The 24,705-nt window shown below is 54.3% G+C and overlaps 9 protein-coding genes across 9 annotated transcripts; 5 read left to right on the top strand and 4 right to left on the bottom strand.

The window, feature by feature from the left end:
• Positions 1-457: 457 nt before the first annotated feature.
• Positions 458-1,937, bottom strand: ATEG_03799 (class-II fumarase/aspartase family protein; the record flags this gene model as incomplete). Its single annotated transcript, XM_001212977.1, has 2 exons — positions 458-1,741; positions 1,794-1,937. 2 exons carry the CDS (start codon positions 1,935-1,937, stop codon positions 458-460), a joined length of 1,428 nt encoding a protein of 475 aa, XP_001212977.1.
• A 541-nt stretch (positions 1,938-2,478) lies between these two features.
• ATEG_03798 (uncharacterized protein) lies at positions 2,479-5,658 on the top strand (the record flags this gene model as incomplete). Its single annotated transcript, XM_001212976.1, has 3 exons — positions 2,479-3,600; positions 3,776-4,209; positions 4,263-5,658. The coding sequence occupies 3 exons, from the start codon at positions 2,479-2,481 to the stop codon at positions 5,656-5,658; spliced, it is 2,952 nt and encodes a 983-aa protein (XP_001212976.1).
• A 543-nt stretch (positions 5,659-6,201) lies between these two features.
• On the top strand, positions 6,202-7,770 carry ATEG_03797 (uncharacterized protein; the record flags this gene model as incomplete). The annotated part of the gene is made up of 1 exon (XM_001212975.1): positions 6,202-7,770. The coding sequence occupies one exon, from the start codon at positions 6,202-6,204 to the stop codon at positions 7,768-7,770; it is 1,569 nt and encodes a 522-aa protein (XP_001212975.1).
• Positions 7,771-8,996: 1,226 nt separating this feature from the next.
• ATEG_03796 (uncharacterized protein) lies at positions 8,997-9,848 on the top strand (the record flags this gene model as incomplete). Its single annotated transcript, XM_001212974.1, has 4 exons — positions 8,997-9,169; positions 9,229-9,522; positions 9,580-9,657; positions 9,719-9,848. 4 exons carry the CDS (start codon positions 8,997-8,999, stop codon positions 9,846-9,848), a joined length of 675 nt encoding a protein of 224 aa, XP_001212974.1.
• A 665-nt stretch (positions 9,849-10,513) lies between these two features.
• Positions 10,514-11,881, bottom strand: ATEG_03795 (thiolase family protein; the record flags this gene model as incomplete). The annotated part of the gene is made up of 4 exons (XM_001212973.1): positions 10,514-10,553; positions 10,600-11,001; positions 11,059-11,693; positions 11,744-11,881. The coding sequence occupies 4 exons, from the start codon at positions 11,879-11,881 to the stop codon at positions 10,514-10,516; spliced, it is 1,215 nt and encodes a 404-aa protein (XP_001212973.1).
• Positions 11,882-12,702: 821 nt separating this feature from the next.
• ATEG_03794 (succinyl-CoA:3-ketoacid-coenzyme A transferase 1, mitochondrial precursor) lies at positions 12,703-15,815 on the top strand (the record flags this gene model as incomplete). The annotated part of the gene is made up of 5 exons (XM_001212972.1): positions 12,703-13,906; positions 13,964-14,285; positions 14,725-14,890; positions 14,947-15,451; positions 15,514-15,815. 5 exons carry the CDS (start codon positions 12,703-12,705, stop codon positions 15,813-15,815), a joined length of 2,499 nt encoding a protein of 832 aa, XP_001212972.1.
• A 343-nt stretch (positions 15,816-16,158) lies between these two features.
• On the bottom strand, positions 16,159-17,598 carry ATEG_03793 (FAD-dependent oxidoreductase; the record flags this gene model as incomplete). The annotated part of the gene is made up of 5 exons (XM_001212971.1): positions 16,159-16,221; positions 16,269-16,542; positions 16,590-16,906; positions 16,953-17,507; positions 17,584-17,598. 5 exons carry the CDS (start codon positions 17,596-17,598, stop codon positions 16,159-16,161), a joined length of 1,224 nt encoding a protein of 407 aa, XP_001212971.1.
• Positions 17,599-17,835: 237 nt separating this feature from the next.
• Positions 17,836-22,317, bottom strand: ATEG_03792 (uncharacterized protein; the record flags this gene model as incomplete). The annotated part of the gene is made up of 6 exons (XM_001212970.1): positions 17,836-18,554; positions 18,637-18,698; positions 18,985-21,219; positions 21,519-21,586; positions 21,973-22,145; positions 22,179-22,317. 6 exons carry the CDS (start codon positions 22,315-22,317, stop codon positions 17,836-17,838), a joined length of 3,396 nt encoding a protein of 1,131 aa, XP_001212970.1.
• Positions 22,318-23,540: 1,223 nt separating this feature from the next.
• On the top strand, positions 23,541-24,697 carry ATEG_03791 (uncharacterized protein; the record flags this gene model as incomplete). The annotated part of the gene is made up of 2 exons (XM_001212969.1): positions 23,541-23,790; positions 23,856-24,697. The coding sequence occupies 2 exons, from the start codon at positions 23,541-23,543 to the stop codon at positions 24,695-24,697; spliced, it is 1,092 nt and encodes a 363-aa protein (XP_001212969.1).
• Positions 24,698-24,705: the final 8 nt, after the last annotated feature.

Here is a 24,705-nt window from a genome sequence, read left to right as displayed (position 1 = left end):
CTGGATGAGAGAGAATAAGAACAAAGTAGGCATGATGCAATCTCCTCTCTACTCCTCTTGACTCCGCATTTTCTACGCGGGGTTGCTCGGGTCAGCGGAGATATCAACGGACGTATTCCGAATAGTTACACTAGACAGCCATCGAGCTTCAGGTGATGTCTTCAGACTAATCAGAAAAAGCGCTAGAGGTTTGGTCTGACAATGATCCTCGGGGGAAGACTTTATTGATCCCTCTCTTTGTTTCTCTGTAAGCCACTTGATTCTGTTCCACCAGCTCTCGTCTTTCTGTAGCCTCCTGCTCGTCATCCCTTGGTCTCTTCGATAGAATCCCAGGCGGGATTGAACAGTTTGCCTTGGTTCCTTACCTTTCTATAACATATCAAAGATTCTTGATGTTGATATTGGAAGAAATATACGAAGAATAAATGCTCATTTGTTAGGACTGGCTATATATGGCTTAGTCCACAGCAAGCACGTCGTCCACCATCCGGCCAGATGCCCCCAAATAGTTGACAGGGTCACACAGCTTGCTGACCTCCTCCGTGCTCATCTTCGAAGTCACCTCTGGCTTCTCCAATAAACACTCCAACAGTGTGCGGTCCTTCTCGATGCTTTCCCTGCACGCCTCGTAGACAATATCATGCGCCTTGTTGCGGCCGACATGCGGCGCCAACCCCATCATCACGGCCTCCGCCACAATCAACCCCTTCGTCGAGTGCAGATTATCAAGCATCTGCTTACTGTGCACACACAGCCCCGACAGGGCAAAATGCGTCTGCGACAGTGCTCCCACCGCAATCACAAAGCTCTCCGGCACCGCAACCCACTCCAGATGCCACGGCCCCGACGCACGCTCGAAATCAGCGACCATCCCATCCAGAACCAGCCCAGCATTCGACCGCAGCACCTTCGACGCCGCAAGAATAACCTCGCTCGAGATCGGATTCCGCTTCTGCGGCATCGTCGACGACGCTCCGCGGTGCGGCACAAACGGCTCCGACACCTCGCCCAGCTCGTTCGACGACATGACAATAATATCCAGCGCAAGCTTGCCCATCGACCCGCCCATCAGCGCCAGAAAGTTCGCTATCTCCGCGACCCCGTCGCGCGCCACATGCCAGGTGATCGGCGGGTCCGCCAGTCCCAGCTCCTCGGCCAGCGCCCGCCGCACGCGCAGCCCGTCGTCGCCGTCCCCCAGCGACGCCAGCGATCCCGCCGCCCCGCCAAACTGCACCAGCAGCGTCCGGCTGCGGAGCTGCTCCAGCCGCTCCAGGTGCCGCTGGAACCCGGACAGCCAGACCGCGCACTTGTACCCGAACGTCACGGGGAGCGCGTGCTGGAGGTGCGTGCGTCCGGCCATCGGCGTGTCGCGGTATTTGGCCGACAGCTCGCGCAGCGTCGCGATGATGTCGCGCAGCAGCCGCTCCACGATCACGAGACCTTCTTTCATCTGCAGCACGCTGGCGAGGTCCATGATGTCCTGCGTGGTCGCGCCCCAGTGCACGTACCGCCCGGCCTCCTCGCCGCACATCGCTGATAGCTGCCGCACCAGCGGGAGGATCGGGTAGCCCACGATCTCGGTCTCGCGCCGCAGCCGGTCGAGATCGAGCTTGGAATGGATGGCTTTCTGCGTGACCATCTCCCCGACTTGTGGCGGGATCACGTTGCAGCGCGATTGGGCCCGCGCGAGGGCGGCCTCGGCGTCGATGCAGCGGTTGATGTATGCTTCATCGTCGAAGACCTGGGGTAGGAATTAGTATTGGAGCTTTTGCATGATAGAGCTGGCGAATTACCTTGCGGATTTCTTCTGTTCCAAACAGCGTGCGAAAGATACTCGAGTCGATTGCGCTGACGGAGCCGATGGAGCGGCGCGGAGTGATGAGGTGGATGCGAGGCTGCGCCCGAGCCAGTCGGGCTATTTGGGTAAACAGCGACATTGTGTGTGAGTAGTGTGGTTGATTGAATCTAAGGATCGAGCAGTACCAGAGGTAATTAAGCTGTTGTTGTTGTCGTGGTCCCCATAAAGCCCCACGATTTCATGTGGGGTCATCCTGCAAACGGAGACGACCATCTGGGGATGTATACAACATCAACATTGAGCATACATTAGGACGGCCACGAAGTTTGTCAGCCATTATCTACAGCGTATATGTCAGGATTCTGTCTACTATTCATACAGATGTGCTACTATAGGAGACATAGAACACTCGTTCTCCACTAGGGTAAACAACGCAGGTATTCTTCCTACAAACCCAGTCAATCACCATGACTGTAATAAGCCCTATTGACTTCAAAACCATAGACATCAATTTATATCCTGTCACACACGCGGCTGCCACTAATCACCATAATATGAGGTGTAGGCTGAATGTAGATGCACAGCCCTAAACCACGTGACAGCTGAGAGGCTAGTAGGCGTCAGCGGGGGACATTGCGCCTCATCCTGCAGCACAGCTTTCCTTCGCTTGACAAGTCGAAATGGATGGCTACCATCTGCGCCGTGAGGACTTCACGGTGGGCTGGGTATCGGCTCTGCCGATCGAGCTGGCAGCCGCACGGAAGGTGCTGGACGAAGAGTACAAATCTCACGACGATGACTCCACCTACACGTTGGGCCGCATGGGAGAGCACAACATCGTGATCGCCTGCTTCCCGGCGGGCCAGCTCGGTATCTCGACAGGAGCCACGGCGGCCGCCGAACTGAAATCCAGATTCCCAGCGCTGGAGTTCTGTCTCATGGTAGGCATTGGTGGCGGGGTTCCGAGCCCAGAAAACGACGTTCGACTCGGCGACGTAGTCATCAGTCAGCCTCAGGGCACCTACGGCGGCGTGGTTCAATATGACCTGGGAAAGACCCTCTCTGGTGGACAGCAGATGCGCACAGGGTTTCTCAATGCACCGCCAGCGACCATCCTCAAAACCGTCTCCCGGTTCCAGTCCAATCATACCCTCGGCCGGGATAACATGTCTGCTCACCTATTCCAGTTCGACGGCACGCCGTTTGACCGTCGAAATGCAGGCCCCGATGTACTTTTCCAGAGCTCCTGTCGCCACGTGGGAGGATCGACCTGCGCGAATTGTCCTCTAGAATATACTGTCCCACGCGCACCACGGACTGAAAACCCGGTCACCGTCCACTACGGCACGATTGCCTCTGGAAACCAGGTCATAAAAGACGCAATCACAAGAGACCGTCTTAGCGCTGAGCTCGGTGGTGTTCTTTGTTTCGAAATGGAGGCAGCCGGCCTCATGAACAACCTTCCATGTCTTGTTATCCGTGGGATATCCGACTACTGCGATTCGCACAAGAATGCGAGCTGGCAGCCATTTGCGGCCGCAGTAGCCGCTGCATGCGCGAAAGAGATTCTCAGTCTCCATCCGACAAGTTCAGGCTTGAAGCAACGCAAAGCAATCCTCGACTGGATATCGCCTCCCGAACAGGAGCAGAGGCATGCGTTTGTGACTGGTCCCCGTGCTGAAGGTACCGGTGGCTGGCTACTAGAACATCCGAGGTACACGAAGTGGCGCGACGATTTGGCAACTTCTAATGTCCTTTGGTGCCATGGGGTGGAGGGCTCCGGGAAAACGGTTCTCGTGTCTGTAGGTCTGTTGCACATTGGTTGGTCTTCAAGCTGACTTCTACAGATCTACTGTAATCGATTCGTTGAGGCATCGAACATCTGGCCGCGGGGTCCCTGTGATCTTCTATTATCTCGACTATGAGCATCAATCTCGACAGACAACCACTCACTTTCTTAGAAGCCTCCTGAGACAGCTGTTGGACTACACCCCAAATATACCGAATAAGATTGTAGAAGCACATAACCGGCTTGGAGGCTCGGAATGTTCGATCTCGGCCAGTACACTCGAGAAGATTATACTCCAACTCATACAATCTTCGCCCAAGATGTATGTTTTGATCGACGCCCTGGACGAGTGTGTTGATCCGAGTCGACGGAACTCTATCCTTGGCTTCCTGGAGCAGGCGACATGCACCCCCAACATCCGACTCCTCCTCACTAGTCGTCCGCATGTCCAGGAAATCCGTTCAGCCTTCCCAGAAAGCCATCGAATCCGAGTACGTGCGTCCGAGGCGGACCTCAAAGCATACGTGTCCCAAGAAATACGCCGAGCACGCGTGGACGATATCGTAGACACAGCCCTGGCGCGACGGATCAGGGATACGATCATTCATCAAGCAGATGGAATGTGAGTGGCTAAAATGGATATAAATTACTCTGGACTAATCTAACCGTGATCAGGTTTTTGCTCTCGGTTCTCCGTACCAAAACGGTGCTGCGGGAGCCAACTGCCGGGCACATGGAGGATTCGTTGTCGTCCTTGGGTAGAGATCTTCCAGAAATCTTTCGGACGACTGTATCTCGCATCCAGAAACTTCCCGAAGGTAAAAGGCGACTCGGAATGACAGCACTCATGTTTTTGTCGCATGTCCAACGTCCGATCACTGTGCATGAGCTGGTGGATATCTTGTCGGTTCAGCTGGGCCAGACTACAGTGCGCCCCAAACATCGACCTTTGCCTCGAATCGTGCTAGAATGCTGTCTCGGGCTCATGAGCATCGAACCGACGACCCAAACCGTCCGCCTTTCTCACTACGCAGTCAACGAATACCTCGTTGCGAACAGCCACCAGTTATTCGGGGACGCAGAGGCCAGCATTTCCGCATTGTGTTTGACGTACCTACTCCTTGACCCTTTCACCCGTGGCCCTCGCGCGGAAGAACCCGAAATCGAGGACCTAATCAAGACTTACCCTTTCGTGTCGTACGCAGCCACACATTGGGGAAAACATGTCCGAGGGCGCGAAGCAGACCCAGTTGTCTGGGACCTCGCTCTCCGGTTCCTCGGTAACCACCAAGCAACCGCCAGCTCGGTCCAGATCATGCAGTACAACCGAAACTATCGCGATATCTACCTAACGCCTGAAGAATGCTACAGCACCAACGCTCTGCACCTTACCAGCGACTTCGGGCTAGAGCAGCTCGTCCTCGCCATCCTCTCGCAGGAGCCGTCGAAGCTGAACGCCACGACAACCATCGGCACTACCGCCATCATCAAAGCCGCCTCCAGCGGCCATGTGTCGACCGTGCGAGCTCTGCTGCAGAAGGGCGCCGACCCGTTCCTGGAAAACTGGTACGGCAATGCACTCCACTGCGCGGCCGAGGCGGGGCACTGCAGCACCATCGCCGCACTGGTGTCGCACGGCATGGATCCGAACGGCCGCGCGGAAAACGGGCGGTATCCGATTGAGTGCACGTTAGACGATGACCATGCGGAAGCGTTTGGGACGCTCGCTGGCCTTGGTGCGCGAATTGAACGTAGAGGCAGAGAGCCGCCGATGCTTGTCGACGCGACGGAGCGAGACTGCGTGCGAATTGTGGATCTCATCCTCCGGCGGGGCTGGGTGGACGTGAATTGTTCGGCGGATGGAGGGCTCACTGCGGCGCATGTCGCAGCTCGACAGGATAATACGGTGATTCTGGGAATGTTGATCCAGGCAGGAGCCGATATTGAGGCTTTAGACCATAGGGGCTTGACTCCTCTTGATTGGGCGCAGAGATGCCATAGTCACCATGCTGTGAAGCTACTGCAGGCTCATGGAGTAGGGTCTGTATATCAGTCTCGGTACCATATTTAGACAGTCAAGCCGTTTCTGGTGTCGTGGGTGTCCTATACGTGGAAGTTGACCGACAACGCAAGCTGATGACAGGCGGAATCCAAAGTCGGCCTCTCGTGTGTTAACCTCATGGACCATCTTGGTAGTTTATACCAAGGACAGAACATACTCACGAACACACCAGCTGCAATGATACTAGAGACAAACCCTACTGTGAGTCTGTCTAGACAGCGTATATAGCTGTTGGATCGTCTGTGGATCGTTGATCTACACGAATATGAGGACAAGTCTACATTCTGATTCCGCTCTGGTCCCTTAGTCCTAAACGTACAGCAATATTCGAAATCAATCTCAGCCCCAGGGGTTTTGCCAAGCCCAGGGATCCGAGGGTGAATCCCTCCACAGGTAACTAACTACTCGCGTGCCCTAATCATAATAATATCGGCGTGGCGCAGCGTTCTCCACTACCGTCCGTCACAAATCATTGCAGATTCATACAAAGCCAGCGTTATCCCACATATACAGGTCTATTCCAAGCTCAAATTCAAGACAATGACTAGGACAATGTCTGACAAGTCATTCGTCCTTCCCTGTTCTCCCTCTATCCTGCGTCTGGATCGTTTTGACGTTGTTTCTTCTGATGAGCCTGAAATTCCTTTTTGGCGGATCCTATCCTGTATCTTGGCCGAGTCATTAAACTCAGTCATGGACAGCTCATCTCTCATCGATATCCTGGAAACCATATCCGTTGTTTTACACGGAGAGGCTGCCAGGAACTACGAATTCCTAACAGAATTTCTCGACAAGTATCTGACAACATCCACTACTGGACCAAGCAAGTTCTTTCTATCAACGTGGCCACGTCTCGTTCGTCTTGCTCTACAGCTACCGTCTTTGTTCCCAACCCATACCATCCCTCTGCTCAAAAACGACGAGAACAGCCAGGTTATTTTAAGCAGAAGGCAAGTTGCATGTTTGGTCGTACACCAATTCTTGTGCTCCTTGCCGGCCCATCCATGGCAGACAGAGTCCTTCGTCAATCTGTCACCTTGGTACTCGGCTGGAGAGGCGATGCACCAAGGAGCCGTGCAGGCTTATCTAACCGCGCTGTTCACATATTTCGAAGCCATAGAGGCCTCCGAACCAAACAGTGGCGTTTTGCACCACTCAGTGGAAGATTGGCCCATCATTTTCACGTTAATCGAAATGCCCGAGGGCAAATCACCCTCTCTGCTTTGCAATGCACCAGCCACATTGAGCCGTTTGACAGTGATCCAACTCCCACACCAGTCAACAGATCTCCCATACCTTGGTCTTCCAGATGGCGCATGCGTGATATCCGCCAACAAGTGCGTGGGACTCGGTGCAACAGGTACCCAAGAAGAGCTTCATGTGGGAATTTCTCCCGAGGCGTACCCAGTCAGCCTCCTAGCGCCCCCTCTGAAGGACCGCCAGGTCCTTGTCTGCCAGGGTGCTGAAGCAATGGTTACGACGAAAGGTCATGGAAGATGGGCCTCCTTAGACGAGGTATTGCATACCCGACCAAGGTCATCGTCAGCAAATTGGCGCAACCGGATCATGCTATTCATGGATGCCCTCGAATTGGACCTTGTTGACCTCGTCCATCCACACGGCGGAGGGAATATTCCGGATCTTATGCCAGGCTATCTACATCGGGAGTTGGCGAAAGCCTACACGGCGTTCAGCTCACATTATTATTCCGGGAATATTCGGAAACCCTACTCCTTTGTTACGACGGGACATTGGGGCTGCGGCGCCTTCGGGGGAAATAAACAGGTTAAAGCAATAATACAGTGGTACGCTGCGTCCATGGCAAATGTGCCGGAGCTACGATATGTATTAGGTGACGCAGAGCAGAAAAGATTTGGAGATGAGCTCATAAAGTTCGTTGACCAGGTGATAGAGCACACTAGGAGAGGATTGGAGCCACGCGAACTCTTCGATGTGCTTGTCCGTCTGGGTAAAGACATCCAGAATGGGAAGTCCTGTGTTCCCTATCCAGATGAGATTTTTGAATATGTTTTAAAAGGGGTCTGTAGCGATGTTTGCTCTCGCTATGCTCTGGTGACTTGTTTATCAGTGAAAATACATTGTGGTTGCGCCGTGAAATGACATTGGCGCATTAGGATATCAATAGTGGCATGTGTGCAAGTCTAAGTGCCGATATCTTGAGCTTCCAAGCGACTAAATATACTGCCAGCTTATTCCCAGAATTTCGAGATATTTAGAAGCATGGACGACGGTCCCTCGAAGCATGTATGCCTCGAAATTAAAGACTGATTTTAGCAAGCAGTGAAACGTCTAGAAAATGTCGGAGATGATAACTACCCTGCGAGGACGGATGATGGAGTTACAGATGCCGGATTAGCAACGCAACGTACTGATTAAAAGTAGAAATACTGACAAGTTCCTCCATAGGCGAACGGTAATCTCGCTTCCCTTTCGTCGAGTGGCTATCAAAGCCAGGTGGAGTAAGCACTCTTTGGCGCCTGTTACCTGGACTGTGAGGGTAGGCTTGTGTGTGTCCAACGACCAAGGCGTAGGCTGTAAGGAGAAAGACAATTTCAAAGAATGCAGTTGCTAGAAAACAGTATCGATGTGTGGTGAAAAGAGTGGAAGAGACGACGGTGAGTGAGATCTCTTATAAATGGACATAGAGGATAGGGATGCTACGTAGGTGAATACAAAGGGAATGCGCACCGGAAAGCCCTGATAGCCCATTGACTGCAGGGGAAATGCTACACTTAGGTGAAGAAAGAACATTGTCTTATCTAGTGCAAACTGGAAGGTTTACAGTCTATCGACATCTAAGCAGCTCAAAGGGCCATTGGATTGTACGTTCAACTTCCATCTATGTCTAAAGACTACTGGTGATATTGAAAGGATAACTATGAATGGTTCTCTCAATTTTGCTGCGGCAATAGATGGTCACTACCTGGAAGCAAACCCTGGACAAACGAGTGATTCAATGTCAATATGGCCCAATTTAGACGCAAACCAGACAGCAGTCTTTCACCACAATGATCTAAGAGATCTCTCCTGGGTGGTTGAGTTGACGATGAATTATGTCAAGTGAAGGTCTGCTGGGATGCCTAGATGAGAGCCTTTGCGTCATCGTATATATACCTTACTTCCACTTCACTTTTCCCTCTTCTACTCTGCGTCCCACTTCACCTTTTCATCACCCACCTTACGTCTCTCATTCTCTACCTGAGCCAACATCTCTGTCTTTACCCGTTCAACACCCACAAACTTGATCATATTCCTTCACTACCATCACTCCCAGCCAACCCACGCTGCACCCATCCTTGCCTCACCCAGTTGTTGGTGTGTTCACAATGGTCTGGAATTTCGATCTGGAAGGAAAGATCTGCAGGATTGATAAAAGAACGCTCGTGATCGAAGAGCAACTCACCGAGGTCTTCAACGAATTGCAAGCGCAGCGCCACTGTCTCACTTTGGCACGCGACCAGGACACCGATGAGCCATTCCTTCTCAAGGTCCGCTACGAGTAAGTGTTCCTATAGCTCGCCAACAACTTGAGTGAGTGAGTACTGACTATGTGCTTAGCTTACACCCAAAGGACTTTGACCATATAACAGACCTCAAGGAACACCGGGAAATTATCACAGACCAATATCTGGGCGAAGCAGATCTGGTGAGAACCGTCCATGCAATCGGCCATGGCCCTGAGTTTATTGCGAACGCTACACGTACCCAGCGAGAGGGCTTTCCCTATCCGTCACTCAAAAAGCAACTTATTCTGATGAAGCGCGTCCCGGGCGAGTTCCTGGACGAAATCTGGATGGACCTGTCGGAGTCTCAGCTCAACAGTATCAAGACACAAATTGCACGCATAGTTGAGTGAGTAGCTTTTCTCCTGCGTCGTCATTTACCACCGCTGACTTAATGGGAAAACAGGCATATGCGAGTGAATGGGAAGGCTTTGACGGAACACCACCCTGCTTTCCTTCAGTACGACGCAGCAGCCGATAAAGTGTAAGCATAAGAAATCGTCTTGTGAATTTCAACTGCGAGGATGTTAATACTTCCTACCTAGGTACCTGGTCGATTTCACTTTCTGGATTGATATTGACCCTGACAATATTCCTCCTATCGACGAGGAAAGCATTGAAGTGTTGGCCTTCAATATCTGGCAAGACCACCTACACGAGAACCCAGTCCTCTGAGGAACAGAGCCGCATCCCGCTCCTGCCATCGCTTCTTCTAGGAAAGAAAAGCCCGTGGAAAGCGAGGAGCAGACCGCTTCTGCCTCCTCTCCAGATAAAGACAAGAAGAGGCAAGTAAAGGCTTCCGCCGTGCCTCCAAGAGCCGGTCCAGACAACAACAGACCGGGCGGAGAAGCTTCTGCGCCCAGAAAGGGAAAGGGGAAGGAAAGTGGCGGTCGTCCCCCGTGGCGACATTGATTTAGAGAGAGATAGGCAATGTATGGCTCCTCGTGCTTGTTTGTTTACTGTGACTTTCCGTCTTTTTCTCCCAACAATGTATCGAAATTGTCCATTTTTCGCATGTTTTAGATTTCGGGAGCCCAGGCAGTAGAATAGATCAGGAATGCCCGCGGTTCTCTACTACAGCTATGAGAAGTGATATTACTAACTTAAAGAGACTTGACTGCTATATTGTGGTTGAAGTAGGGAGCACAGATAGTGGAGTCCTGCTTCATTGTAAAGCGCCTGCATTGGTACTCACCTCTTTGGCAGCATGTGGGGTCCAACAGATTAGGAGAATCTCTATTGATTGATATATTCCTTGAAGTTTATCAGACATAGGTATCATATACATTCCTCAGGCGTGTTCTAACAAATGCCGAACAATATACACATTTGTCCAGCCGTTACTCCCGAATGAACAGCGATGCCACACCCATACCAGTACTACTGACCGTCAGCTTGAACTCAACAAGAAACGGTAGATACTCACCTAGCACACATGCTGACAAGGCCCATCTCCTTGTCCTGGTTCTTCAACTGAGCAAGCAAAGTCGCCACTTGGCGCGTACCGGTAGCGCCGACGGGGTGACCCAGCGCAATGGCGCCTCCGTTGGGGTTGACTTTCTCCAGATCCAAACCCAGCTCGCGCACGCAATGAATGGTCTGGCTCGCAAACGCCTCATTCAGCTCAAACACGTCGACGTCGTTCTTCTCAATCCCTAGATACTTGTACAGGTTCTGGATCGCAAAAACCGGGGAAATGCCCATCTCGTCCGGCTCGCAGCCCGCCACCTGCGTGCCGGCAAAACGGGCAATGGGCTTCAGGCCGCGGGCGTCGGCCCACGAGCGACGCGCGAGGATGGCGGCCGAGGCGCCGTCGGAGATTTGCGACCTACCACATTAGAACCAATCCCTGCTAATCGATCAGGACGAAAGAAAGGCTACTTACGAGTTCCCCGCCGTGCTGAACCCATTCTCCAGAACAGGCTTCAGCGCCGACAGCTTCTCAACCGTCACGCCATGCCGCACGCCCTCGTCCCGCTCAACCATCTCCCAGGTCCCCTCCTTGGTCTCGGGGTTAACCCGACGCGCCGAGACGGGGACAATCTCATCGGCAAACCCCCCGGTCTTCTGCGCACGGCTCGCGCGCCGCTGGCTCTCGGCCGAGTACTCATCCTGCTCGCGACGACTCACGCCGTACCGCGCGGCGACATTCTCCGATGTCTGCAGCATTGGCATCAGACAGTCGCGCGCGGCCTTGATGGGCGACTCCTTCAGCAGCGGCGAGACGTCGACGGGGATGCCGCGCGTGGTGTAGTTGCGCGTCATGCACTCGACGCCGCCGGCCATGCCGACGTCGATCTGCCCGACAAGGATGGAGTGGGCGATGTGCGTCAGCGCCTGCAGACTGCTGGAGCACTGGCGGTTCATGGTGTGGAAGGTGGTGGAGTTGGGGAAGCCGGCGGCGTTGAGGGCCATGCGGCCGGTTTTGGCGAAGCCCAGCTCCGCCAGGACGTTGCCGATCATGGTGTCGTTGACGTCGCCGGGTTGGATGTTGGCGCGTTGCACGGCGGATTGCATGATCTACTGTCGTTGTTAGTGCGGGGAGATGGAGCTGAAAGGATGAAAGGTACCGGCATGAGGAGCTCCTCTGGGTAGGAGTCGCGGAAGCCGCCCTTGAATGCGCGGGCGATGGGGCTCCGCACGGCGGAGAGGATGACTACATCGTTGGGGGATTTGGTGAGGACTTCTTGGGCGGAGCGTCGGAGCATGGTGCAGGAGGGATTAATGAATTGGATATAGTTAGAGAAAGACGGTAGTTGAGATGACGCAGTACTCTGGATATTTGGATGTTTGGCATTCTTAGTTAGGGCACGGTGGGGCTGGTATGTGCCCCACGTTGAGATGATCCAGTGCGGAGAACTGTCGGTCTAGAGTCGGTTAGGATGGTGGTGGTTAATTGTTAGGCGGTAGTATTAGCCTATTAAGTATAAGCAGTATTACAGTGCTGATATTGATAATAGATAATACATATATATTCGAATTGTAGCATTCGTTGAGACACTACCTAGGTACACTCTACGGTATACTATGCATTCTCCCACGGCACTGGTCGCAAGCCTAATCCGAGCAACTCCCGGCGGGTTCTCGGTGCCGATACCGTCTCCCGCATCGGAACGGGAGGTCTTTCGGAAGAGGACCCGATGTTCAGACTACGAAGTACATTACAATTGTAGTTATTATTAGTGCTATTCTGGTCATTCTCCTTACTACAGTACGTTTCATCCAGCTTCTTCTGCAATTTCCTGTCTACTATTCGAGATGTATATGTACAGTACATACATGTATGCAGTATGTGGGGTGAATGTTCCCCCGCCAGCCTGACTCAGCACGTGGGGTCGGCTTCGGAAGGCGGCAAAAGACAAAGCGGTGGACAGCCGGATAATCTCTTTGTCGGCAGTGAGGCCGGAGAGCGGCCATGCGCCAGTTGGGGATTTAAATCTAATGGCGCCCCATCCCTCCACTCGTTTCTGTTCCCCTTCTTTCGTTCCTTTCCCCAGACTCTCTTTCTCCAGTCTAGGGCCGATTCACCATGTCGCGCCCGGTCATTCCCGCCGCGGTCCCTGCGGTGTTCCGCCCGCTCTGGCGGCGGAACTTCTCCGCGTCTACCTCCAAGCGCGCCATTGATAAGATCTGCCAGTCGGCGCAGGAAGCCGTCAAGGACATGAAGGGCTCGTCCACCGTGCTCGTCGGCGGCTTCGGCTTCTCCGGTGTGCCCAACACCCTCATCAATGCCATCCGCGATCGCCCCGATGTCACCGACCTGACCGTCGTCTCCAACAACGCTGGTATGCCCGGTAAGGGTCTCGGCCAGCTGCTCGAATCCGGCCAGATCAAGAAGATGATCGCCTCGTTCATCGGGGAAAACAAAGTGTTTGAAAAAATGTACCTCAATGGTGACCTCTCTCTGGAATTGACTCCCCAGGGTACTATCGCGGAGAAGTGTGCCGCGGGTGCCGCTGGTGTCCCGGCCTTCTACACCCCTGCTGCTTATGGAACGATCGTGCAAACTGGTGAACTCCCCGTGCGCTACAACAAGGACGGCTCCGTCGCGGAGACGTCCAAGCCCAAGGAGACCCGCGAATTCAACGGCAAGAACTACATCCTGGAGGAATCGATCTTCGGCGACTACGCGCTGATCAAGGTGCACAAGGCCGACAAGCTAGGCAACTGCCAGTTCCGCAAGGCCATGAACAACTTCAACGAAGCCATGGCCAAGAACGCCAAGTACACCATCGTCGAGGCGGACCACATCGTCGAAGTCGGCGAGCTCGGCCCCGAGGAGATCCACCTGCAGTCCATCTACGTCAACAAGGTCATCCAGAGCTCCGGCGAGAAGCAGATCGAGAAGCTCGTCTTCGCCAAGGACCCCTCCGAGATGCTCCAGGCCGGCGACGGCGCGGCCACCGCCCGCCGCGAGCGCATCGTCAAGCGCGCCGCCAAGGAGTTCCGCGATGGCATGTACGTCAACCTGGGTATCGGTATGCCCCTGATTGCTCCGTCTTACCTCCCCGAGGGCGTCGAGGTCGTCCTCCAGGCTGAGAACGGTATCCTCGGTCTGGGTGGCTACCCCAAGCCCGGCGAGGAGGACCCCGATCTCATCAACCCCGGCAAGGAGACCGTCACCCTGTCCAAGGGTGCCTCCGTCTTCGGTTCCCACGAGTCTTTCGGTATGATTCGCTCTGGTCGCATTGATCTCACTATGCTCGGTGCTCTGCAGGTCAGCCAATACGGAGGTATGTCCGCTTCCCCTTCTACTTCTCCACGACCACGCTAATAAATAATACTGTCAGACCTCGCCAACTTCATGCTCCCCGGTAAGGTCAAGGGCGTCGGCGGCGCCATGGACCTGGTCGCCAACCCCGAGAAGACCAAGGTCGTCGTGACCATGGAGCACGTCGACAAGAAGGGCAACCCCAAGATCCTGCCGGAGTGCAGCTTCCCCCTGACCGGCCCCCGCTGCGTCTGGAAGATCATCACCGATCTGGCCGTCTTCGAGGTCAGCCCCACGGAGGGTCTGACCCTGGTTGAGCACGCCGAGGGCGTCTCTGTCGAGGAGATCCGCAGCAAGACTGCTGCTCCTTTCAAGGTTGCTGATGACCTTAAGCCTATGCTGTAATTAGATATCCGATAGATTGTATTGTATTTTGCACCTTACCTGGGTACCTAGTAGATCATTTTGATACTATAATATCTCCACCATGTGGGGTCTCCCACCGCATCCGTGGGGCTCATACAAACACGCCCTGCGCCGTTCATAGAAAAAAGCCCATCGATACGCAAATCGATCCAATTGCACTTAATCCTCGCACACCAGAATGAACCGGCTTCCTGTCCGTCTGACGGCCCGGCTGGGGGGATCCCCGCCTCCCCGCCATGCCATCGGGTCTATCCGCCGCGCCCATACAGCCGCAAAGAAACTACCCTTGAGTGGGGTGAAAGTGCTCGATATGAGTCGCGTACTGGCAGGAGTATGCCATCACTGAACAATTGAGCATGCACACAGTCACTAACATGTCATAGCCGTATTGTACACAGATCCTCGGTGATCTAGGGTAACACCACCCCTCCATACACGGAACAAAGCTCACCACCCCAGCGCGGAGATCATCAAAATCGAACACCCCGTCCGCGGCGACGACACGCGCGCCTGGGGACCCCCCTATGCAGCGTACCAAGACGGCCGCTCCGGCAACGGCGAGAGCGCCTACTACCTCTCCGTAGCCCCCTCGCCCTCCCTCTCCTCCCCCGAAGCACCAACTAACCAAGACCGCAGGTAAACCGCAACAAACGCTCGCTCGCGCTCTCCTTCGCGCACAAAGAAGGCGTCGAGATCCTGCACGCGCTGGCCCGCACCAGCGACGTCGTGGTAGAAAACTACCTCCCGGGCGCACTCTCCAAATACGCCCTCGACTACGCCACGCTCAGCCGGCTCAACCCGCGCCTCATCTACGCCAGCATCACGGGCTACGGCCAGACGGGCCCGTACAGCAACCGGCCGGGCTTCGACGTCATGGTGGAGGCGGAGTTCGGGCTGGCGCATCTGACGGGGTCGCGCGACGGGCCGCCGGTCAAGGTTGGGGTTGCGGTGACGGATCTAACGACGGGGCTATATGCGTGCAACTCGATTATGGCGGCGTTGCTGGCGCGCAGTGTCACGGGCGAGGGACAGCATCTTGATGTGTGTTTGAGTGACTGTCAGGTGGCGACGCTGGCGAATATGGGGAGCTCGGTGTTGATTAGTGGGGAGAGGGATTCGGGGAGGTGGGGAACTGCGCATCGTATGTTTGCATGGTTTCTGTTGTGCTTGGGTGAGGGTGGGATGCTGACTGCAGGTGGACAGCTTCGGTGGTGCCGTATCAGAGCTTCAAGACGGCTGACGGGGATATCTTTGTTGGTGGCGCGAACGACCGGCTGTTTGGGATACTGTGTGAGCGGCTCGGTAGGCCGGAGTGGAAGGCTGACCCGCGGTTCGAGAGCAACAATGAGCGCGTGCGCAATCGGGCTGCGCTGGAGGGGTTGATTGAGGGTGTCACGGCGCAACGCACGACGAGGGAATGGCAGGAGCGGTTTGAGGGGAGTGGGCTGCCGTTTGCTGTGGTGAATGATGTGCAGGATACGATGAACCATGAGCACGGTAGGTGATGTGTTGCTCTGAGGATGAAAGGGTTGCTGATTTGTACAGTTCGGGCGCGCGGCATGGTGCAGACGATCGATCATCCGTCCTGCGGGCCGATCAAGGTCATCAGTCCGCCGGTCAAGTATTCCAAGGCGGACCCGAGCATCAGACGGCCGCCGCCGCTGCTGGGTCAGCATACGGATGAGATCCTTCGGGACGTGGTTGGGCTGAGTGAGGCGCGGATCCAAGAGTTGAGGGACAAGGGGGTGGTTGCATAGATCTAGCATTGGAGTCTCTTTCACTATGTATTTCTAGTGATAGACAGTTGAAGGCATTGTAATTGTATTCTAGATTGGAAGACCTTCCTAGTTACAGATCGGAGGACTCCTTGTTATAATACTGCGTCATGTCGTGTCTCAACACGTCGAGGCCCTGAAGAAAGTCAGTCGATGTATGCGCATCACGTCTGAGATACTCACAAGCGCAATTTCCCGAGCCAGGTCCTGATCAGTCTCGGCTTGGATGCACATCTTGAAGAACTCGTCATTCTCGCGTGCTTTGTCGGGATCCTGTCCGTACAGTCTTCGGAAGTTCTCCCGCGACATGGGATCGATAGTCTCCGCCCAGATCTTGCGCCGCACCTCACTGTACTTATCCAAGATGCTATCGTCCGCTAGTCCCTTGTGGATGCCCATCAGGGCGTCGAAGAGACTGCCAACGTCAGCAATACCACCGGTCAAACCAAGGCCGCCACTACTTCCCGTTAGCAAAGAACGTAAATCCGTAGACGACAGACTCACAAAGGATTGCACAGATGCGCGGCATCTGCTGCGAGAACCACCCTTCCCACGCGGAAGCTCGGCGCACACCGCTGCTGCAGTTTATACGGGCTGATGTTGGTGACGCGATACTCGCCCGGCTTGGGGTTGCCGGGGAGGATCTTTTCATACTTCATCGGCTGTCGTCGGATGTACTCCTCGCGGCTCAGACCCGGCGTGTCAATGTAGGTCACCCGGTAAAGGCCGTCGTTCGTAATGCGGGCCGCCATGTACAGGTCGGTCGGGTGCACGATGAAGTTGCTGTCCCAGTAGCCGTATTTCTCAAAGTCATAATACGCCTAGCCTGGTCAGCGATTGGACTCCATTACTAAACGGCCAACATACGTTCGTCGCGACGATCTGCGCATCCAAGGTCTCTCCGGGATATTCAGGACCAAACAACTCCCGTCGGACGGTACTGCTGGCACCATCGCAGCCCAGAACGTAGTCGGCCTCGTGCCGCTGCATGCCTGTCGCCGTCTCAACCTCCACCCAGGCCTTCTCTTCATCTTGTCCGACCTTCACAACCTTGTGTCCCCATTTCAGCTGGCAGGTAGGCTGACGCTCGATGTGCTTGCAGAGCAGCTCGCCCAATTGGTCCAAGGGGAGGACGACCATGCGGTGCCGATAGTCCGCCGGAAAGACCTCATGCGACATGCCGGCGATGAAAGTCGTGTCGATCTTTCGCCAGCACATGCCTTTTATGTGGAATCCCTGGGCGACGACATCGTCGAGGACTCCCGCGCGGTCGAGCTCGTAGGCGGCGGGGGATGCATAGTGCGCCGCGCGTGGTTGCCTGTTGAGTTCGGTGCCTGCGTCGAGGATTTCGACCTCAATCCCCTGCTTGCCCAGGAGGAGGGCGAGGATGAGTCCTGATGGGCCGGCGCCGACCACGATAGCCTGTCATGTCAGCAGCCTTTCTATCATCTGATTGTTGGAGAAAAGAAGACCCAAATATCCCATCTCCAATACGCACCTTCTTGATTGCCATTGTAGGTATGGATCTTACTGCGGTTGCTTAGGTGTAAACAGAAGAAACCCGGGCTTTCCTCCGACATGATTTATGCAGACTGCCATGAAGCCTAGTGCCGTGGGGCCACTCGGATATCCCCCTTCTAAGCTGCTAGCTTCATTATCCCGGCGATGGACCGTCCAGCGATTGCTGTTGGGGGTTTTGCGGGATGCGGGGCTTAAGCGGGGGCGGGGTTCATAGCCGCACAAGCGTTAGCTACCACAGGAATTGGTCCTGAAAGGTAAGCGAAGGCGCTTCACTCCAATAACTTGGGCCATCGGTCTTGGGACCGTCTGGCTGTCGGGTGTCCATGGTATGAGTCTGCGCTGCTGGAGGAGCAGCGGCGGCCAAATGATGCGATTGGCGTCTCATCTCGAGCCGAGGTGTTGGGCTGGTCACATCAGATGACGCATCGGCTGGTAAGAGCGCGCCCAAAGATGGATAAGGAGAGCTGTCGAGTTCGGTCGTCTCCAGTCCTACATCGACTTGTGATGCCCGGTGTTTTGAACTTCTGGATTCGAATGTTCCGGTCGAAGGGGCAGCCATTCTGCTTTCTAGGACAGCCCCCTTGCTAGTAGAGCAATATTGCTCGTTTTTCAGACAGTCATACTGCCAATCGCGCACATTCTGGACTGTATCAAGGGGAAACTTCTTCCAGTACTCGGTTCCCCGCTTAGCTGGTCGGGCGAATAGCCCAGACAATGGCTCCCTGCTGTTGCCATCCTCGGTCGATGGGTTTCGCACCAAAGATGTAGATAACTGGTCATCTGAAACTTGGGGGAGAAGTTGAAGCAGCAAATTCTCAGTATCTCGCAATCGTAGCTCCAACGCCTCAATGTACCCCTTTTCAGGGCCTCTACTTTCTGTAAGCTCATGGTTATCTGGCTGGTCATGGGACTTGCCGTTTAAGTTGTTCAGGCCAGTTGCATTGGCGACTGTGATGGATACATTGAGTACATATTGGTCTTGAGTATCGTTAAATCCATTCGACTTCTGCGTGCATACAGATGGTCTCACCTGTTCCCGCTGCACTGGCGAACGTCAGTTGATTCGGGTCGAGGGGAAGTTCAGCCCACCTTCTGCTTCCTGTAACGACAGGAATTACACGCAATTGTAATACGCGACGCTTTGGTGCCTTTCTTTGCAGCTGCCATGATGCAGACCTGCAGAGCTCGGGGTTGATGTGATGAGTGATATGAATGATGCTTGGGGTATCCAGATGGCCTCCGATAACGATAAGGGCTAGGGTTGTCGGGTGAAGGTTCTACCGAGTGCCTTCAACATCGCGCGTAGTAGTTTATCGAATACACCATACCAAGTTGATTCACGTTTGCCAATAATATTATCTAGGTAGAGCTATTGTACTTTGTAATGAGACAGCGGAGCCACGACTCCCTGCATTCCTTTGGCTGTATATCCAGGAGCTCTTCGCTAGAGGCCTGAACCTCTAAAAATTCATGTCCATCACACAACCGAATTTGAAGCCTCTCCTGGTAGTAGCGGTCCACACACGGGCCACAGAGATCGATATCGGGACAGGTTTGACACACAAATCGTCCTTCGGAGACAGCTGGTTTCTCCCCACAGAGATCGCATACGGCCCAGGCACCGTCTGGGAAGCTAGGATCGGCGTTCGCATCGTATAGAAATGCCATGCGGGCCGCGGCGACATCTTTCATGTACTGCAGGCACTTCCCCAGCCGGTACGAGGCCGACTTTCCCTCCGTTAGGGCTCGGGTGGCAAGCGTGGTGATTCCCTTCTTTAGGGCTGACGTCCGTTTCTCCTCGTCGAGTGAAGGGGCCGATGGAAGCGCATCTCCTATCAGCTTCTCCAGCGTAGGGAGATGTCGAGCGGCCCAGTCCACGGAGGATCGGCCGAACCAGTCTAGTTGCAACGGATCAGCCCCTATGGACAACAGGAACTCGACGAGGTTGGTCTGTCCCGCCGCCGCCGCCGCGTGCAGGGCGGATGACCCATCATAGCACTGTGTTACATCCACGCCTCGTTCCACTATCAGCTCAATAATGCCTCGGTGACCTTCGGTCGCGGCCTTGGACAAAATGGTGCCTCCGCACCAGCAGGGGCTAAGCAAATCCACTTTCTGGACTTCGGCCGCGTCCAGGAGAACCCGAAATGCATCGGTATTTCCATGGACGGCGGCATAGTGCAGGGCCGTATGGCCTCCGTTACGATGGATGGCGTCTACTCTGGCGCCAGCATCCACGAGCAGTTGTACGAGCTCAGTCTGTCCAGCAATGGCAGCGTAATGTAGCGCCGTTCGTCCATCCTCCGGCGAGACGGACAAGTCTGCCCCCATCTCCAGAAGCAGGCGGGCAAATGCAGTACGTCCTTGAAGTGCCGCCAAATGAAGGGCCGTGTTTCCCGACGCACTTAAAGCATTGATCGCAGCGCCTGCGCGACATAGCGAGGGGACAACATCTGGATTGGCTCCCTCCACGGCCGCATGCAGGACGGTTCGGTCATCCGGCCCCAGCACGTCCACTGCAGCTCCGTGGGCGAGCAGTAACTCCACGATCTCGATCGTCCCACAGTACGCGGCCAGAGCGAGGGCGTTATGGCCGCTCGCTTCGGTCAGGGTCACATCCGCTCCTGCCTCGAGCAGCAACTGAATGACCGCGGGTTGTCGATAGATCACTGCATTTAGTAAGACCGTGTTTTCGGCGTCCCCACGTATGTCCACTGGGACACCCTGGTCCAGTAGGAATTTCACGACCTCCACGCTGCCCCCGGCGGCTGCGTGGTGGATAGCCGCATCGCCCTGCTCATCAACGGCGGCGATATCGGCGCCGTGCTGGAGCAGGAGCAGGACCGCATCCATGTGTCCGTGCGACGCCGCTATATGCAACGGGAGCAGGTTCCCTCGGCGAAGGAGATGCGCGTCGGCACCGAATTCCAGCGCGAGCATAACCATTTCGCATCTTCCCAGGTACAAGGCCAAACGTAGTTTGGCGTTAATAGCCTCGTGAATCATTGGGAAGGCCGGGTGGTCCCGGGCGATGCTGGCGCCGGCCTCGAGAAGAATGCGAGCCACCGATTCATGGCCGTGCGACACCGCAGCTTCAAAGGCACATCCCCATTCCCAGTCCTCCTCCGATGGGGCGGCCACATCCCCCGCGCCGGATGCGAGAAGTCGGCGAAGGACCTGTCCCTGGTCATGAGCCGCCGCCCATTCCAGGGGCGTGCGGCCATCGCTATCGGGTAGGGAGACGGGCACGCCGGCTTCCAGCAGGACCGCGACAATTTGCTCCTGCCCTGCCGCCGCGGCATCATGTATGGCAGCTCGGCCATCGATGAGTCTTGCGGGATCAGGGTCTCGCTCCACGAGCTTCTGAACGCAGGAGACTTGGCCCTGCCTAGCTGCCCAGATCAGGGGCGTGTCGCCATCGTTTCTGATCAACGCGGGCGCCCGATCATACAGCGTCTGCGAGAGGAGCTCGTGAAAACGATGGGCCGTCTGGATGAGAGCGTTGAGGTCGGAGACGCTGAGATGTGACGCCACCCCCAGGATGATTTCGCCGGGATGATAGGCAAACGACGGGGTGATAGGCGATTCCATGGCAGTATAGCCTCTGCAGAAGCTGGAGAGATGCCACGTCCACCGTCCGAGGAAGAACACGGGACATGGGAGTGGGTAGGTGCGGATACGAGCTGACGGGGGTCAGGTGTGGTGGATCGCATCCTGCCATTTGCTCGCCAGCCAAACATAGAATAATGATCGACGTATCGTCCTGACTGGGCAGTAAATATTTCGTGATAGACTGCTTGAAGTGCTAGGTGACATCGCATGGATCTCCCTTTTCACCATTATGCCTCGCGCAAGCCGATACTAGTTAACGTCCCACGCGTTTTGGACGCGACCGAAAATCATTCCCCATACCATACCTCGAAAAGCAACAACGTAATTGAGAGAAGGTGCGGGAGTGATTTAGCTGTAATGCCAGCTATCTAAAACCAAGAATATAGTCAATCCGTGAAGCTGCGCGCGGCGATGATGCCAGTCATCACGGGGAAGATCGAGCCTCCTACCGAGGTAAATACGTAAACGCGTTGGAAGGTGTAATATACTATGAAATTTTCTCTAAATACTATAATGACCTTTGCATTTGCATGTAGACACAGGGAAACCTAGACATCTAGGGGGAAACCTGTGTCAAGGTCTATATATGACTTGAGCCGACGAACAGAATGTGTTGCGAATCCATCCTATGCTAAAACGGTCGGCCCTCGATCAGTGACTACTTTTGGTAAATGGCGGCTATCTATTTCTCCATCATCTAAACCGACAGCATTCGGTCAGCCTCAGCTCAGTACGACTAGGTGTGCAGACTTACAATCTCGCAGAAGTCCGGACCTCCCCGCTGGGACTGAATGCATTGACCATCGCAGGTTGTCGCAACATCAAGCAAGTCCTCTCGCTCACAGTAGAACAGCGTGCGACTCAGCTGGGTCATGTTGAAAGCGTCGCCATCCGCCGTGATATCGTGGAGCTCATTCACGGTCCATCCTGTTCAAGTCAGCAATTGGACAGCATAGACACGCAGGTGAGGATGGAGAAGGTACATGCCCATCGTAGACAGAGTTGTGCCACAGTATTCAACGCCAGGAGTGCAGTATCCGGCAGCGAGAGCTGCAGGGATAGCAGCCAGCAGGGTAAGGAGGGAGAAAGCGGCCTTCATCGTGAATAGTTTGAGTTTGAGGGTGATCGTAGATGTTCTGATCTATTGGTCAGGATATATTGATAATGAAGCCTGGTGGAGGGGTCTGGAGGACCTTTATATATGTTCAAAGACATCCATGTAGTGTCTGGTCTGTTGCAGACAACGTCTAGACTTCTGCAGGGTAATTGTTATTTGCTGAGCTAGGCTTTGCTTGATGGAATGACATTTGACAAGCTCATGAATTTCCTGCTTGCGAGTCTGGCTATGATGACTGGTGTAACAGTACGGAGTATCAAATCTACAAGATTGCTGTTTGATCAAGTTTGTTCACATCTTCCGATACTGTTTGCTATCCAATCCACTTGAGAAGGTAGCTATAAGAAAAACATCTGAGTACTTGAGAGTAATGTATAGGCAGTACGAAACAAGCTGTAGAACTTGTATAGCTCCGAGAATGAGACCGGCTAAGCGTACTAACTCCGACGGTTACACTACGCTTTTTCCTGCATCGGATGCATTTCATTCAGGACTATACAGCAGTGTGGAGGTATCAGGTACTACCATTGATACCAATCTCTATTTCTAAGGCTTATAGTGATCGGTAATTCACGGAGAATCCAATGTTAATTGTCGGATACTTCCTACGTTTGGCCTCCCTAGCCCTGAAACTTGATTCTATCTGCGATATTCCGAATTGTATAACGTCAATGCCCAAGCAGTCTGTTCCCAGTGAGGATACCACATTTGAAATAGCATTGTCCCACAGACAAACAAGATCGATCTTATAGCACTCCAACGGCTGATAAAAAGCCGAAGTCCGGCAGATGGGGAGATTCTAGATTGCTGTATTAATATGATTCTGTTCGTCATACAGGAGTGCTTGTATGGTCACACTCCAATGCCGAACTGAAGTCCGCTCTATACAGGCGGCTTGCCGACGGTAGTGGATCTAGAGCTGTTCCAAACATATGCCTCATACTCTAGCTTCAAGCACCAAGTAGGAATCTCATGGAATCAAAAATTCTCACTCCAGTATGAGTAACCCCCAGCCTAGATAAGTCGCGTCTCTTGCAAATCTCCTCGCGTTGAGGGAACGGGTGAACATTCAGGCGATAGCCCCGAACCATTCCAAACGTCCGCGGAGTCGAACTAGCTATAAAGACAGATTGTTATGACCGCCTTAGTTCAATTCCTACTCCCTCCCTATTCTACATCTGTTTGGTTACACTGTAGCAAATAAAATGGGATCGACAACTCCCACCTACCGCATCGCGTCAATTCCCGGCGACGGCATCGGCCCCGAAGTCGTGAGCGCCGCCATCCAAGTAATCGAACAACTTTCTGCAACTCTGGGTACCTTCAATATTAAATTCACGCATATTCCGTGGGGTACTCAGTACTACAAAGAAACTGGACGGTACGCGCCGGCGGACTGTTTAGACACGCTCCGGAAGTTCGATGCTGGCCTGTTTGGCGCCGTGGGTGCCCCGGGTATGTCCTATGCAGAAGGCTCGTCCATACATTCGGAACTTTCATAATTTCTAATGCCGCTACAGATGTCCCAGATCACATCTCCCTCTGGGGACTCTTATTGGCCATTCGTGGTCCGCTCCAACTGTACGCCAATGTGCGTCCGGTGCGCACGTTCCCCGGGACAAAGTGCCCCCTGAACACAGCCACCGGCGGCATCGACTGGATGCTGGTCAGGGAAAACTCAGAGGGCGAATACTCCGGCCAGGGCGGACGCAGTCACGTCGGGCAGCCGTGGGAGTCGGCGACAGAGGTGGCGATGTTCACCCGCGTTGGCGTCGAGCGGATCATGCGATTCGCTTTTGAGACGGCACGGTCCAGACCCCGGCGACAATTAACGGTCGTCACGAAGAGCAATTCCATGCGCAACGGTATGGTTCTGTGGGACGAGGTGGCGGCTCAGGTCGCCCTGGATTTCCCTGATGTCAAGTGGGACAAGATGCTGGTGGATGCGATGACGGTCCGCATGGTATCGAACCCGCAGTCTCTGGATACCATCGTTGGGACTAATCTGCACATGGACATCTTGTCGGATCTGGCGGCGGCGTTGGCGGGTTCTATTGGAGTTGCGCCGTCCAGCAACTTGGACCCGACGCGGAAAAATCCTTCTCTATTTGAGCCGGTGCATGGTAGTGCTTTTGATATCACTGGAAAGGGAATTGCTAATCCTGTTGCAACGTTTTGGTCCGCTGCAGAGATGCTATCGTGGTTGGGAGAGAAGGAAGCTGCTAAGCAGCTCATGGGCTGCGTAGAGAGGGTCTGCGCTGCTGGTATCTTGACACCAGACTTGGGAGGAACCTCGAATACTCAAGGGGTAGTGGATGCTGTTTGTAAGGAGATTCGGGGCTTGTCAGTGCATAGTACTTAGGGACTATA

This window comes from Aspergillus terreus, genomic scaffold (genome assembly GCF_000149615.1).
Source record: "Aspergillus terreus NIH2624 scaffold_5 genomic scaffold, whole genome shotgun sequence".
Classification (NCBI taxonomy): domain Eukaryota; kingdom Fungi; phylum Ascomycota; class Eurotiomycetes; order Eurotiales; family Aspergillaceae; genus Aspergillus; species Aspergillus terreus.
This window is presented reverse-complemented; position numbering and strand designations above follow the sequence as displayed.